Source organism: Mobula hypostoma, assembly GCF_963921235.1.
Source record: "Mobula hypostoma chromosome 8 unlocalized genomic scaffold, sMobHyp1.1 SUPER_8_unloc_1, whole genome shotgun sequence".
Taxonomy (NCBI): domain Eukaryota; kingdom Metazoa; phylum Chordata; class Chondrichthyes; order Myliobatiformes; family Myliobatidae; genus Mobula; species Mobula hypostoma.
In genome coordinates, this window is record NW_026948120.1 from 114,943 (window position 1) to 128,572 (window position 13,630).

General features: G+C 55.4%; 1 protein-coding gene across 5 annotated transcripts in view; it reads left to right on the forward strand.

The window, feature by feature from the left end:
• Positions 1-13,630, forward strand: part of hpn (hepsin) — a 79,404-nt gene that overhangs the window by 31,214 nt on the left and 34,560 nt on the right. For all 5 annotated transcript variants that reach the window (XM_063038943.1, XM_063038942.1, XM_063038944.1 and 2 more), the window contains 3 exons: positions 5,480-5,645; positions 6,183-6,370; positions 8,492-8,587. In XM_063038943.1, coding sequence (XP_062895013.1) covers positions 5,480-5,645; positions 6,183-6,370; positions 8,492-8,587 — 450 coding nt within the window. The remainder of the gene's footprint in view (positions 1-5,479; positions 5,646-6,182; positions 6,371-8,491; positions 8,588-13,630) is intronic.

Consider the following 13,630-nt stretch of genomic DNA (forward strand, 5'->3'; position numbering starts at 1 on the left):
AAACACCGACACACGCGCACACTGCTCACTGGCGCTCGCTGCTCACTCCCAAACACCGACACACGTGCACACTGCTCACTGGTGCTCGCTGCTCACACCCAAACACCGACACACGTGCACACTGCTCGCTGCTCACTCCCAAACACTGACACACATGCACACTGCTCACTGGCGCTCGCTGCTCACTCCCAAACACCGACACACATGCACACTGCTCACTGGCTCTCGCTGCTCACTCCCACACACCGACACACGCGCACACTGCTCACTGGCGCTCGCTGCTCACTCACAAACACCGACACACGCGCATACTGCTCACTGGTTCTCACTGCTCACTCCCAAACACCGACACACGTGCACACTGCTCACTGGCGCTCGCTGCTCACTCCCAAACACCGACACACGTGCACACTGCTCGCTGTTCACTCCCAAACACCGACACACGTGCACACTGCTCGCTGCTCCCTCCCAAACACCGACACACGTGCACACTGCTCACTGCTCACTCCCAAACACCGACACACGTGCACACTGCTCACTGGCGCTTGCTGCTCACTGGCGCTCGCTGCTCACTCCCACACACCGACACACGCGCACACTGCTCACTGGCGCTCGCTGCTCACTCACAAACACCGACACATGCGCATACTGCTCACTGGTTCTCACTGCTCACTCCCAAACACCGACACACGTGCACACTGCTCGCTGCTCACTCCCAAACACCGACACACGTGCACACTGCTCGCTGCTCACTCCCAAACACCGACACATGTGCACACTGCTCACTGCTCACTCCCAAACACCGACACACGTGCACACTGCTCACTGGTTCTCACTGCTCACTCCCAAACACCGACACACGTGCACACAGCTCACTGGCGCTCGCTGCTCACTCCCAAACACCGACACATGTGCACACAGCTCACTGGCGCTCGCTGCTCACTCCCAAACACCGACATATGCGCACACTGCTCACTGGTTCTCACTGCTCACTCCCAAACACCGACACACGTGCACACTGCTCACTGGTTCTCACTGCTCACTCCCAAACACCGACACACACGCACACTGCTCACTGGTTCTCACTGCTCACTCCGAAACAACGACACACGTGCACACTGCTCACTGGCGCTCGTTGCTCACTCCCAAACACCGACACACGTGCACACTGCTCACTGGCACTCGCTGCTCACTCCCAAACACCGACACACGTGCACACTGCTCACTGGTTCTCGCTGCTCACTCCCAAACACCGACACACGTGCACACTGCTCACTGGCACTTGCTGCTCATTCCCAAACACCGACACACGCGCACACTGCTCACTGGCGCTCGCTGCTCACTCCGAAACAACGACACACATGCACACTGCTCACTGGCGCTCGCTGCTCACTCCCAAACACTGACACATGTGCACACTGCTCGCTGCTCACTCCCAAACACCGACACTCGTGCACACTGCTCGCTGCTCACTCCCAGACACCGACACACGCGCACACTGTTCGCTGCTCACTCCCAAACACCGACACACGTGCACACTGCTCACTGGTTCTCACTGCTCACTCCCAAGCAACGACACACGCGCACGCTGCTCACTGGCGCTCGCTGCTCACTCCCAAACACCGACACACGCGCACACTGCTCACTGGCGCTCGCTGCTCACTCCCAAACACCGACACACGTGCACACTGCTCGCTGCTCACTCCCAAACTCCGACACACGTGCACACTTCTCACTGGTTCTCACTGCTCACTCCCAAACACCGACACACGCGCACACTGCTCACTGGCGCTCGCTGCTCACTCACAAACACCGACACACGCGCACACCGCTCACTGGTTCTCACTGCTCACTCCCAAACACCGACACACGCGCACACCGCTCACTGGCGCTCGCTGCTCACTCCCAAACACTGACACACGCGCACACTGCTCACTGGTTCTCACTGCTCACTCCCAAACACCGACACACGCGCACACCGCTCAATGGCGCTCGCTGCTCACTTCCAAACACTGACACACGCGCACATTGCTCACTGGTTCTCACTGCTCACTCCCAAACACCGACACACGCGCACACTGCTCACTGGCGCTCGCTGCTCACTCCCAAACACCGACACACGTGCACACTGCTCGCTGCTCACTCCCAAACTCCGACACACGTGCACACTTCTCACTGGTTCTCACTGCTCACTCCCAAACACCGACACACGCGCACACTGCTCACTGGCGCTCGCTGCTCACTCACAAACACCGACACACGCGCACACCGCTCACTGGTTCTCACTGCTCACTCCCAAACACCGACACACGCGCACACCGCTCACTGGCGCTCGCTGCTCACTCCCAAACACTGACACACGCGCACACTGCTCACTGGTTCTCACTGCTCACTCCCAAACACTGACACACGCGCACACCGCTCACTGGCGCTCGCTGCTCACTTCCAAACACTGACACACGCGCACATTGCTCACTGGTTCTCACTGCTCACTCCCAAACACCGACACACGCGCACACTGCTCACTGGCGCTCGCTGCTCACTCATAAACACCGACACACGCGCACACCGCTCACTGGTTCTCACTGCTCACTCCCAAACACCGACACACGCGCACACCGCTCACTGGCGCTCGCTGCTCACTCCCAAACACCGACACACGCGCACACTGCTCACTGGTTCTCACTGCTCACTCCCAAACACCGACACACGCGCACACCGCTCACTGGTGCTCGCTGCTCACTTCCAAACACTGACACACGCGCACATTGCTCACTGGTTCTCACTGCTCACTCCCAAACACCGACACACGTGCACACTGCTCACTGGCGCTCGCTGCTCACTCCCAAACACCGACACACGTGCACACTGCTCACTGGTGCTCGCTGCTCACTTCCAAACACCGACACACGTGCACACTGCTCACTGGTGCTCGCTGCTCACTACCAAACACCGACACACGTGCCCACTGCTCGCTGCTCACTCCCAAACACCGACACACACGCACACCCCTCACTGGCGCTCGCTGCTCACTCCCAAACACCGACACACGTGCACACTGCTCACTGGCGCTCGCTGCTCACTCCTAAACACCGACACATGCGCACACTGCTCACTGGCGCTCGCTGCTCACTCACAAACACCGACACACGCGCACACTGCTCACTGGCGCTCGCTGCTCACTCCCAAACACCGACACACGTGCACACTGCTCACACCCAAACACCGACACACGCGCACACTGCTCACTCCCAAACACCGACACACGTGCACACCACTCACTGGCGCTCGCTGCTCACACCCAAACACCGACACATGCGCACACTGCTCACTCCCAAACACCGACACACGTGCACACTGCTCACTGGCGCTCGCTGCTCACTCCCAAACACGGACACACGTGCACACTGCTCACTGGCGCTCGTTGCTCACTCCCAAACACCGACACATGCGCACACTGCTCACTGGTTCTCACTGCTCACTCCGAAACACCGACACACGTGCCCACTGCTCGCTGCTCACTCCCAAACACCGACATACGTGCACACTGCTCACTGGCGCTCGCTGCTCACTCCCAAACACCGACACACGTGCACACTGCTCACTGGCGCTCGCTGCTCACTCCCAAACACCGACACATGCGCACACTGCTCACTGGCGCTCGCTGCTCACTCACAGACACCGACACACGTGCACACTGCTCACTCCCAAACACCGACACACGTGCACACCACTCACTGGCGCTCGCTGCTCACACCCAAACACCGACACACGCGCACACTGCTCACTCCCAAACACCGACACACGTGCACACTGCTCACTGGCGCTCGCTGCGCACTCCCAAACACCGACACACGTGCACACTGCTCACTGGCGTTCGCTGCTCACTCCCAAACACCGACACACGTGCACACTGCTCACTCCCAAACACCGACACACGTGCACACCACTCACTGGCGCTCGCTGCTCACACCCAAACACCGACACACGCGCACACTGCTCACTCCCAAACACCGACACACGTGCACACTGCTCACTGGCGCTCGCTGCGCACTCCCAAACACCGACACACGTGCACACTGCTCACTGGCGTTCGCTGCTCACTCCCAAACACCGACACACGTGCACACTGCTCACTGGCGCTCGCTGCTCACTCCCAAACACCGACACACGTGCACACTGCTCACTCCCAAACACCGACACACGTGCACACCACTCACTGGCGCTCGCTGCTCACACCCAAACACCGACACACGCGCACACTGCTCACTCCCAAACACCGACACACGTGCACACTGCTCACTGGCGCTCGCTGCGCACTCCCAAACACCGACACACGTGCACACTGCTCACTGGCGTTCGCTGCTCACTCCCAAACACCGACACACGTGCACACTGCTCACTGGCGCTCGCTGCTCACTCCCAAACACCGACACACGCGCACACTGCTCACTGGTTCTCACTGCTCACTCCGAAACACCGACACACGTGCCCACTGCTCGCTGCTCACTCCCAAGCACCGACACACGTGCACACTGCTCACTGGCGCTCGCTGCTCACTCCCAAACACCGACACACGCGCACACTGCTCACTGGCGCTCGCTGCTCACTCACAAACACCGACACACGCGCACACTGCTCACTGGCGCTCGCTGCTCACTCTCAAACACCGACACACGTGCACACTGCTCACTCCCAAACACCGACACACGTGCACACCACTCACTGGCACTCGCTGCTCACACCCAAACACCGACACACGTGCACACTGCTCACTCCCAAACACCGACACACGTGCACACTGCTCACTGGCGCTCGCTGCTCACTCCCAAACACCGACACACGTGCACACTGCTCACTGGCGCTCGCTGCTCACTCCCAAACACCGACACATGCGCACACTGCTCACTGGTTCTCACTGCTCACTCCGAAACACCGACACACGTGCCCACTGCTCGCTGCTCACTCCCAAACACCGACACACGTGCACACTGCTCACTGGCGCTCGCTGCTCACTCCCAAACACCGACACACGCGCACACTGCTCACTGGCGCTCGCTGCTCACTCCCAAACACCGACACACGCGCACACTGCTCACTGGCGCTCGCTGCTCACTCACAAACACCGACACACGTGCACACTGCTCACTGGTTCTCACTGCTCACTCCCAAACACCGACACATGCGCACACTGCTCACTGGCGCTCGCTGCTCACTCCCAAACACCGACACACGTGCACACTGCTCACTCCCAAACACCGACACACGTGCACACTGCTCACTGGCGCTCGCTGCTCACTCCCAAACACCGACACACGTGCACACTGCTCACTCCCAAACACTGACACACGTGCACACCACTCACTGGCGCTCGCTGCTCACTCCTGTACACAGACTCCGGGCGACGGATCGCACATGCGCAGGCACATGCACATGATACTCTCTCTGATCTCTGTCTGTCTGTCCCTGTCTCCTGCAGACTGTGGCCGTCGGAAGCTGCAGGCGGACCGGATCGTGGGTGGTCGACTGGCTGAGCTCGGCCGCTGGCCGTGGCAGGTTGCCCTCCTGTTTGACGGCTCCCCCCTCTGCGGGGGGTCGTTGATCGCCGATGACTGGGTGGTTACCGCCGCCCACTGTTTCCCCCAGTGAGTCAGCCGCGTCTTCTCCCTCCCTTTCCCCTCCACCGCCTCTCCTTCCTGTGGTAGGGGGTACAGCTGCCATTCAGCTTATCCAGATGCCTCTATCCCGTCCTCACAAACTTGACTATTTACAGCTTAATCTTCCCTGGTTTCCCCACCCACAAACCTCAAATGAATCCCAATTCCTGGGGCAATCTGCACAAACCTCCCATTGCCCCTCCACCCCACTCCCCTACCTACCCTGGAACCAGCTCTGGATCCTGCACTTCAACGCTTCCCTCATTCTCTCGTACCCCTCCTTCCCACCGCCCTCACCCCCACCACCCTCACCTTGCCTGCTCCTGTCCAACCACCGTCAACCACTGATTGATGGTTTTGCCAATCGCAGACCCTTCCAGCCCCTCCCAGTGGGTGCCAGCCGTTTTGTTCGGGGTGCAGACTTGGGATGGTGGGGTGTCGGGTGGTAACGTGGGATGGACTGATCGCTGTTGTTTATCCTGTAAACACCTCCCCCCCCCGCACCCACCGCTCACACCCTTTCAGGAAGAACCGTTTTGCCAACCGCTGGGCGGTGCTGAGTGGGTCAGTCAGCCGGCTGTCACCAGACATCCAGACACCAGTGCAGACGGTCATCTACCATGCAGGCTACCAGCCTTTTATCGACTACAACTCGGAGGACAACAGCAACGACATCGCCGTCTTGCGTCTGAGAAGATCTCTCAACTTCTCGGGTAGGGAGCGTGAACTGCAGAGGGTCTCCCTCGTTGTTGACCCCTCCCTGTCTCTGTGCCCCCTTCTGGTCCCCACACCCTTACCCGTCTCTGTGCCCCCTTCTGGTCCCAAAACCTCCCCGTCGCTGTGCCCCGCTCCGGTCCCTACACGCCTCCCCGTCGCTGTGCCCCGCTCCGGTCCCTACACGCCTCCCCGTCGCTGTGCCCCGCTCCGGTCCCTACACGCCTCCCCGTCGCTGTGCCCCGCTCCGGTCCCTACACGCCTCCCCGTCGCTGTGCCCCGCTCCGGTCCCTACACGCCTCCCCGTCGCTGTGCCCCGCTCCGGTCCCTACACGCCTCCCCGTCGCTGTGCCCCGCTCCGGTCCCTACACGCCTCCCCGTCGCTGTGCCCCGCTCCGGTCCCTACACGCCTCCCCGTCGCTGTGCCCCGCTCCGGTCCCTACACGCCTCCCCGTCGCTGTGCCCCGCTCTGGTCCCTACACGCCTCCCCGTCCCTGTGCCCCGCTCCGGTCCCTACACGCCTCCCCGTCCCTGTGCCCCGCTCCGGTCCCTACACGCCTCCCCGTCCCTGTGCCCCGTTCCGGTCCCTACACGCCTGGCCTGCTGAGTTCCTCCAGCATTTTGTTTGTGTGCCACCCAGACAGATAATTCGATATGTCAGCACTTCGAGGGAGGGCACAGGAGAACAGAATGCAGGCTATGGTGTTGCATATTTTTAAAAATTTATTCATTCATGGGATGTGGGCGTTGTCAGCTAAGCCACCATTTGTTGCCCACCCCTAGCTGCCCTTGAGGAGGTGGTGATGAGCTGCCTTTTTGAACCGCTGCAGTCGCTGAGGTGTAGGTACACCCACAGTGCTGTTCGGCAGGGGATTCCATGATTTTGGCCCAGCGACAGTGAGGGAACGGCAGGATGGCGAGTGACATGGAGGGGGATGTCCAAGTGGTGGTGTTCCCAGGTACAGGAGAAGTGCAGTGCAGGCAGACAGTAAGGTGTGAGGGTCAGTGAGTTCGATCGTGAGGTCACAAGTCCATCTTGTTGTTCGAGATCAGTGGGATAGAAGCTGTAATTGTGCTGTTGGAATAGTATTGTGTGGAAGTTTTAGGCACATGCCTGTGGCTAGGGCGCCCAAGACTTCTGCACAGTACTGTGTTTGAAAATGTGGAGCAGAGAGCGAGTTTGTAAAGGTGGCAGGAGCAAAGGGATTTGGGAATGGCAGGAAGGATGTGGGACAGTTGGCAGACGAGTGCCAGGGTGGGAGCTGGTGCAGGCACGGAAACATCCAGACCTGAGACACCAGGCAAGGTCGCTTGACTCCAAGCAATCGGTTTATTGATCATTACAGAACGTCTCTCTGGTGCTTCCCACTCCCTCCCCTCTCCCTTCCAAATTTTCCCCAACCATGATTCCCCTCTCCCTGTCCCCTTCCCACTCTCAGCCCATATCAGAATCAGCTTTATCATCACATGTCACGAAATATGTTTTATTTTTTTTACGGCGGCAGTAGAATGCAATACATAAAATTACTATGGTACTCTGCAAACGTCTAAGGCACCCTATCACATGGTGGTGGATACTTGAAGCGTCCTGCCAGGGGCGGTGCTAGAGTCAGATACATTCGGGACATTTAAGAGACTCTTGGATGAGCACAATGAAAGAAAAATGGAGAACTGTGCAGGAGGGCAGGGTCAGATTGATTCCCGAGTAGGTTAACGGGTTGGCACAATATTGTGGACTGAAGGGCCTGTACTGTGCTGTACTGTTCTACGTTCTGCCTGTTGGGAGGGGGAGAAGAGCGGATATCTGGGGTGGGTGAGACAGCGAGATGTGTAGACAGTGTATGGAGGGGAGACTGGTTCCTGTCAAGTGCTGAGCTGCATGCACAACTCTCTGCGTTTATGGGCAGAGCAGTTGCTGTACTAACTGTGACGCATCCGGATTTCTATGGTGCATTGGTGAAAAGTGTTGAGGGTCAGGTCTGACGTGACCCCTGCTGAATTTGGCGTGTGTAATGCCCCATGCTCTGGGGCATCTTCCTTGTAGAGCCTTTAGTGTTAGTTTATCTACGTGCTCCACATTGACCTTTTGCTGATGGTGAGGCGCTCGTTTCTTTCTCTAGATCACATCCAGCCAGTTTGCCTTCCAGCTCTTGGACAAGGTCTCGTTGAAGGCACTCTGTGTACTGTCACTGGATGGGGTAACACTGAATATTATGGTGAGTGGGTCAATGTGATTGACTTTCTCAGGTGCGGTGGAGGGAGGTGGGTTAATTGGCCGCTCGGGCTGTCCCTGGTGGGAGTCTGGGGGTCTCAAACGGGATCAGTGTGAGTGTGGGGTTGAGGGCCAGCACAGCTTGTTGGGCTGAAGAGTCTGCCTCTGTCCTGTGGGACTGAAGAGGAGATTTGGCAACATAACCAAACTCCCTCAGGGCATATTACTTGGAGGAAAAGGTGAGTAGGTGGGTTAGTGACACACAAGTCGGTGATGTTGTGGATATAACACATGGGGGATGTGGTAAGGTATAGAGCAGTTTAGATCTGGGCAGAGGAATGGCAGATGCAGTTTGATCCAGGTAAGTATGAGGTGTTGCAATTTTGTAGGTCAAATGCAAGGGGGGAGTAGACAGTTAACAGTTGACGTGTAGAGGGATCTTGGGGTTCACGTCCACAGTTCCGTGAACGACGCCACATAAGGTAATGGCATTGTAAAGAAGGCGTGGCTTTATTACTCCATAAGATATAGGAGAAGTAGGCCATTCAGCCCAATGAGTCTGTTCTGCCATTCAATCAAGGGGTGATCCAATTCTTCCAGTCATCCCCACTCCCCTGCTTTCACCCCATACCCTTTGATGCCCTGGCTAATCAAGAACCTATCTATCTCTGCTTAAATACACCCAATGACTTGGCCTCCACAGCCACTTGTGGCAACAAATTCCACAGATTTACCACCCTCTGACTAAAGTAATTTCTCCGCATCTCAGTTCTAAAAGGACGTTCTTCAATCCTGAAGTCGTGGCCTCTCATCCTAGAAAGGGTTAAGAGCCAGGAAGTTATGTTGCAAACTCTGGCTAGGCCACATCTGGAGTAATGGATTCAGTTCTGGTTGCCCCGTTACAGGAAGGATGTGGAGGCTTTGGAAAGGGTGCAGAGGAGGTTCACCAGGATGTTTCCTGGATTAGAGAGCATGAACTGTAAACGGAGGTTGGACAAACTTGGGATGTTTTCTCTGGAGCAGTGGAGGCTGAGGGGAGATCTGATGGAAATGGATGAGATTGTGAGAGACGTGGAGTAGGCAGATGGTATCTTTTTGCCAAGTTAGGAATATTTAATACTGAAGGGCAGAATCAGAATCACTTTTATTACCCCTGACATGTGAAATTTGTTGTACAGTGTAAAACATAAAATTGCTACAAGTTACAGAAATAAATACATAGTGATTCACCTTTTGTGCTAGGTAGAGTTCATGGGCCATTCTAAAACCTGATGGCTGAGAGGAAGAAGCTGTTAGTAATATGCTGAGTGGGTTTTCAGGCATTTTAGGTGGGGGGGGGGTTCATAGCAGTCATAGAGTCCATTCTCACGTACGGATGCGAGACGTGGACACTCACCAAGACAATGTGAAAGTCTCTGGATGGTTGCTATACACGAATGCTCCGGATGGCTCTTGGCGTGAGTTGGCAACAGCACATGACGAACGTCAAGCTCTATAATAACCTACTGATGCTCTCCACTAAAATCGAGGTGAGAAGACTGCAACTAGCGGGGAACTGTCTACACCACCCCGAGCTACCTGCCAGCCTAGTCATCATATGGGAGCCCAAGCATGGGAGGATGAACCCTGGGCGCCCTCCCAAGACTATGGTCAACACGCTCCTGGAAGACAGCAGTGCGGCTAATGTAGATGAACTGAACACACTGATGAGGGAGAGGGAGAAGTGGAGAGTCCGTCATCGTGCCCGACGCCGGCCCCCTAGGCCTGAGTCGATGTAGCAGTAGTAGTAGAAGTTCAAAGGAGATATGTGGGGTGTTTTTTTTTTACGGGAATGTGCTGCCAGGTGTGGTGGTAAAGGCAGATATGAAAGAGGTGTTTGAGGCTCTTAGAGACATGAATCTGTAGGGAATGGAGGGATATGGACCGCGTGGTGGTAGAGGGATTAGGTGTCACCAGCTTTATTGGTTTGGCATGATGCTGTGTGCAGAAGGTCCTGTATCTATGCTGAATGCCCTATGTCCCTTAATCTACTCTGTCCACACCTCAATGAGATTTGATAGAATTGTACAATTCTGCAAACAGTCAGCCGGTCAGTCAGCACCTGGAGAGGCGGGAGCAGATTGTGTTTTACGGTCTGGGACTCTTCACCAGAACCAGGGAAGAACAGGGAAAAGTGAGGAAGTGCGGAATGGTGGAGAAGGTGGAGGGAGAGAAAGAGGAGGGAATATCTGTGGCGGGGTGAGACCACGCCACTGCTTTGTCTGAGAGTGTGTTTGGGACATCCCAGCAAGTTGGTGTGGGAGAAAAAATTCACAGTGTGCCCAGGGACTCCCTTTTGGAAAAAGCTCCATTTATTATCAGCCCAGGATGGGGGTGGGGCATTCGTCCTTGAACGAATACACTCTGATCTAAAGTTGAGTGGTTTTATATCATCTTCTGCCCTATTGTCCACCCCCCCCCCCCAACCTCTCTATCACACCTCACATATCCAAAGATTTATCTGATGTTTGCCATTTCCACCAGGGGGGTTGGGGGGAGATGACAGACCCTAACTATAACCTTAACTCATGAACGTTTGTCAGGTTCCCCCCCGCCCGCCCCCCCCCCCGCACCCCTGCTCAGCAGTTGCTGTTCTAAAGAAAAAGTTAAAGTCTGTCCCGAGCCTTGTGGCCCATCAGGCCGGTGCTGATGCCGGTTTCCGTGGCGTGAAGCGACTGAGAGTACGAGACTTCCCCCCGGATAGGACGCCAGTCTATCGTGAGGTTAACCTCCAGCATTTGCCAGTACCCATTTTCAGCTGGGTGGATTGGAGCAGTGTGTGGTCAAGTGCCTTGCTCAAAGACACAACACGCTGCCCTGGCCGAGACTCGAACCCACGACCTTCAGATCGTGAGCCCAACGCCCTAACCACTTGGCCATGCACCACACTGTTCTAAAGAAAGCAGCCCAGGTTTGGGCAAACTCATGCCCTCTAATCCAGGTGAACCTCTTCTGCAGCTTCTCCAAAGCCTGCACAGCGTTCCTGTACTAGGGCAAACAGAACTACACGCAATACTCCAAGTGCAGCCTGTCCAGAGTTTTATAGATCTCCAACGTGACTTCCTGACTCTTGAGCTGAGCTGATGAAGGCCAGCTTGCCGAGCGCCTTCCTTACCAAAATTAAAAGTTGACTCTGCCTTCAGAGGCCACACATTTTGATAGACTATCCGTGTTCTCACCCTCTTGGAAGTGCAAGCGAAGGTCAAAGTCAAGGCTATTATCACACACTCGAGGTGCAATGAAAACCTTCCTTACAGCAGCATCGCAGGCACGCAGCGCCGGAGACACAACATTCAAATCTGAATCGGGGTTGTTATTACTGGCCTATCTGACAATAGACAATAGGTGCAGGAGTAGGCCATTCAGCCCTTCGAGCCAGCACCGCCATTCACTGTGATCATGACTGATCATCCACTATCAGTATCCAGTTCCTGCCTTATCCCCATAACCTTTGATTCCATTATCTTTAAGAGCTCTATCCATCTCTTTCTTGAAAGCATCCAGAGACTTGGCCTCCACTGCCTTCTGGGGCAGAGCATTCCATATATCCACCACTCTCTGGGTGAAAAAGTTTTTCCTCAACTCCGTTCTAAATGGCCTACCCCTTATTCTTAAGCTGTGGCCTCTGGTTCTGGACTCACCCATCAGCGGGAACATGCTTCCTGCCTGCAGCGTGTCCAATCCCTTAATAATCTTATATGTTTCAATAAGATCCCCTCTCAGCCTTCTAAATTCCAGAGTATACAAGCCCAGTCGCTCCAATCTTTCAACGTATGACAGTCCCGCCATCCCGGGAATTAACCTTGTGAACCTACGCTGCACTCCCTCAATAGCAAGAATGTCCTTCCTCAAACTTGGAGACCAAAACTGCACACAGTACTCCAGGTGTGGTCTCACCAGGGCCCTGTACAACTGCAGAAGGACCTCTTTGCTCTTATACTCAATTCCCCTTGTTATGAAGGCCAGCATTCCATTAGCTTTCTTCACTGCCTGCTGTACTTGCATGCTTGCTTTCAGTGACTGATGTACAAGAACACTTAGATCTTGCTGTACTTCCCCTTTTCCTAACTTGACTCCATTTAGATAATAATCTGCCTTCCTGTTCTTACCACCAAAGTGGATGACCTACATTTATCCACATTAAACTGCATCTGCCATGCATCTGCCCAATCACCCAGCCTGTCCAAGTCACCCTGCATTCTCATAACAACCTCCTCACATTTCACACTGCCACCCAGCTTTGTGTCATTGGCAAATTTGCTAATGATACTTTTAATTCCCTCATCTAAATCATTAATGTATATTGTAAACAGCTGCGGTCCCAGCACTGATGGAATATGTTTTTTTATGGCAGCAGTACAGTTCCGTGCATCACTAATTCCTGCACGTTACAAAACACAATTGTGCAGGTAGTGCTCGAGGACTCACGGACCACTCAGAAATCTGATGGCGGAGGGGAAGAAGCTGTCCCTAAAACGTTGAGTGTGGGTATTCTGTGTCTCCTCCCTGACGGTAGTAACGAGAAGAGGGCAGGTCCCCAAGGGCGAGGCTCCTTGACGATGGATGCCATCGCCTTAAGGCAGCAACTCTTGAAGTTCTCGTTGCTGGGGAGGGTTGTTCTCTGCCTGGGCCCACAGCCCTCTGTGGCCTCTTGAGATCCTGGATCGGAGCCTTCAGATCGGGCAGTGTCGCAGCTGGTCAGAATGCTCTGCGCTGTCCATCTACAACATTCACAATAACAATGTAAATTATAGGCTCCTTTCACAAGAAAGGACCCAATGAGTACAAAAACTAGAAAGAGTCTATTGTGGACAAAATGGTCCTGGTGTTGCTGTAGTGAGGGAGCGATTAGGGTTGTACTGGTTGGTTCAGGAGCCAAATGGTTAAAGGGAATCCGGTGGTGTGGGACTTCAGGTCACTGTACCTCCTGCCCAATGGGAGCTTTGAGAAGATGGCGTGGCCTGGATGGTGGGGAGGGATGTGCCCCCGGTGAAGAGGGCACAGCCGA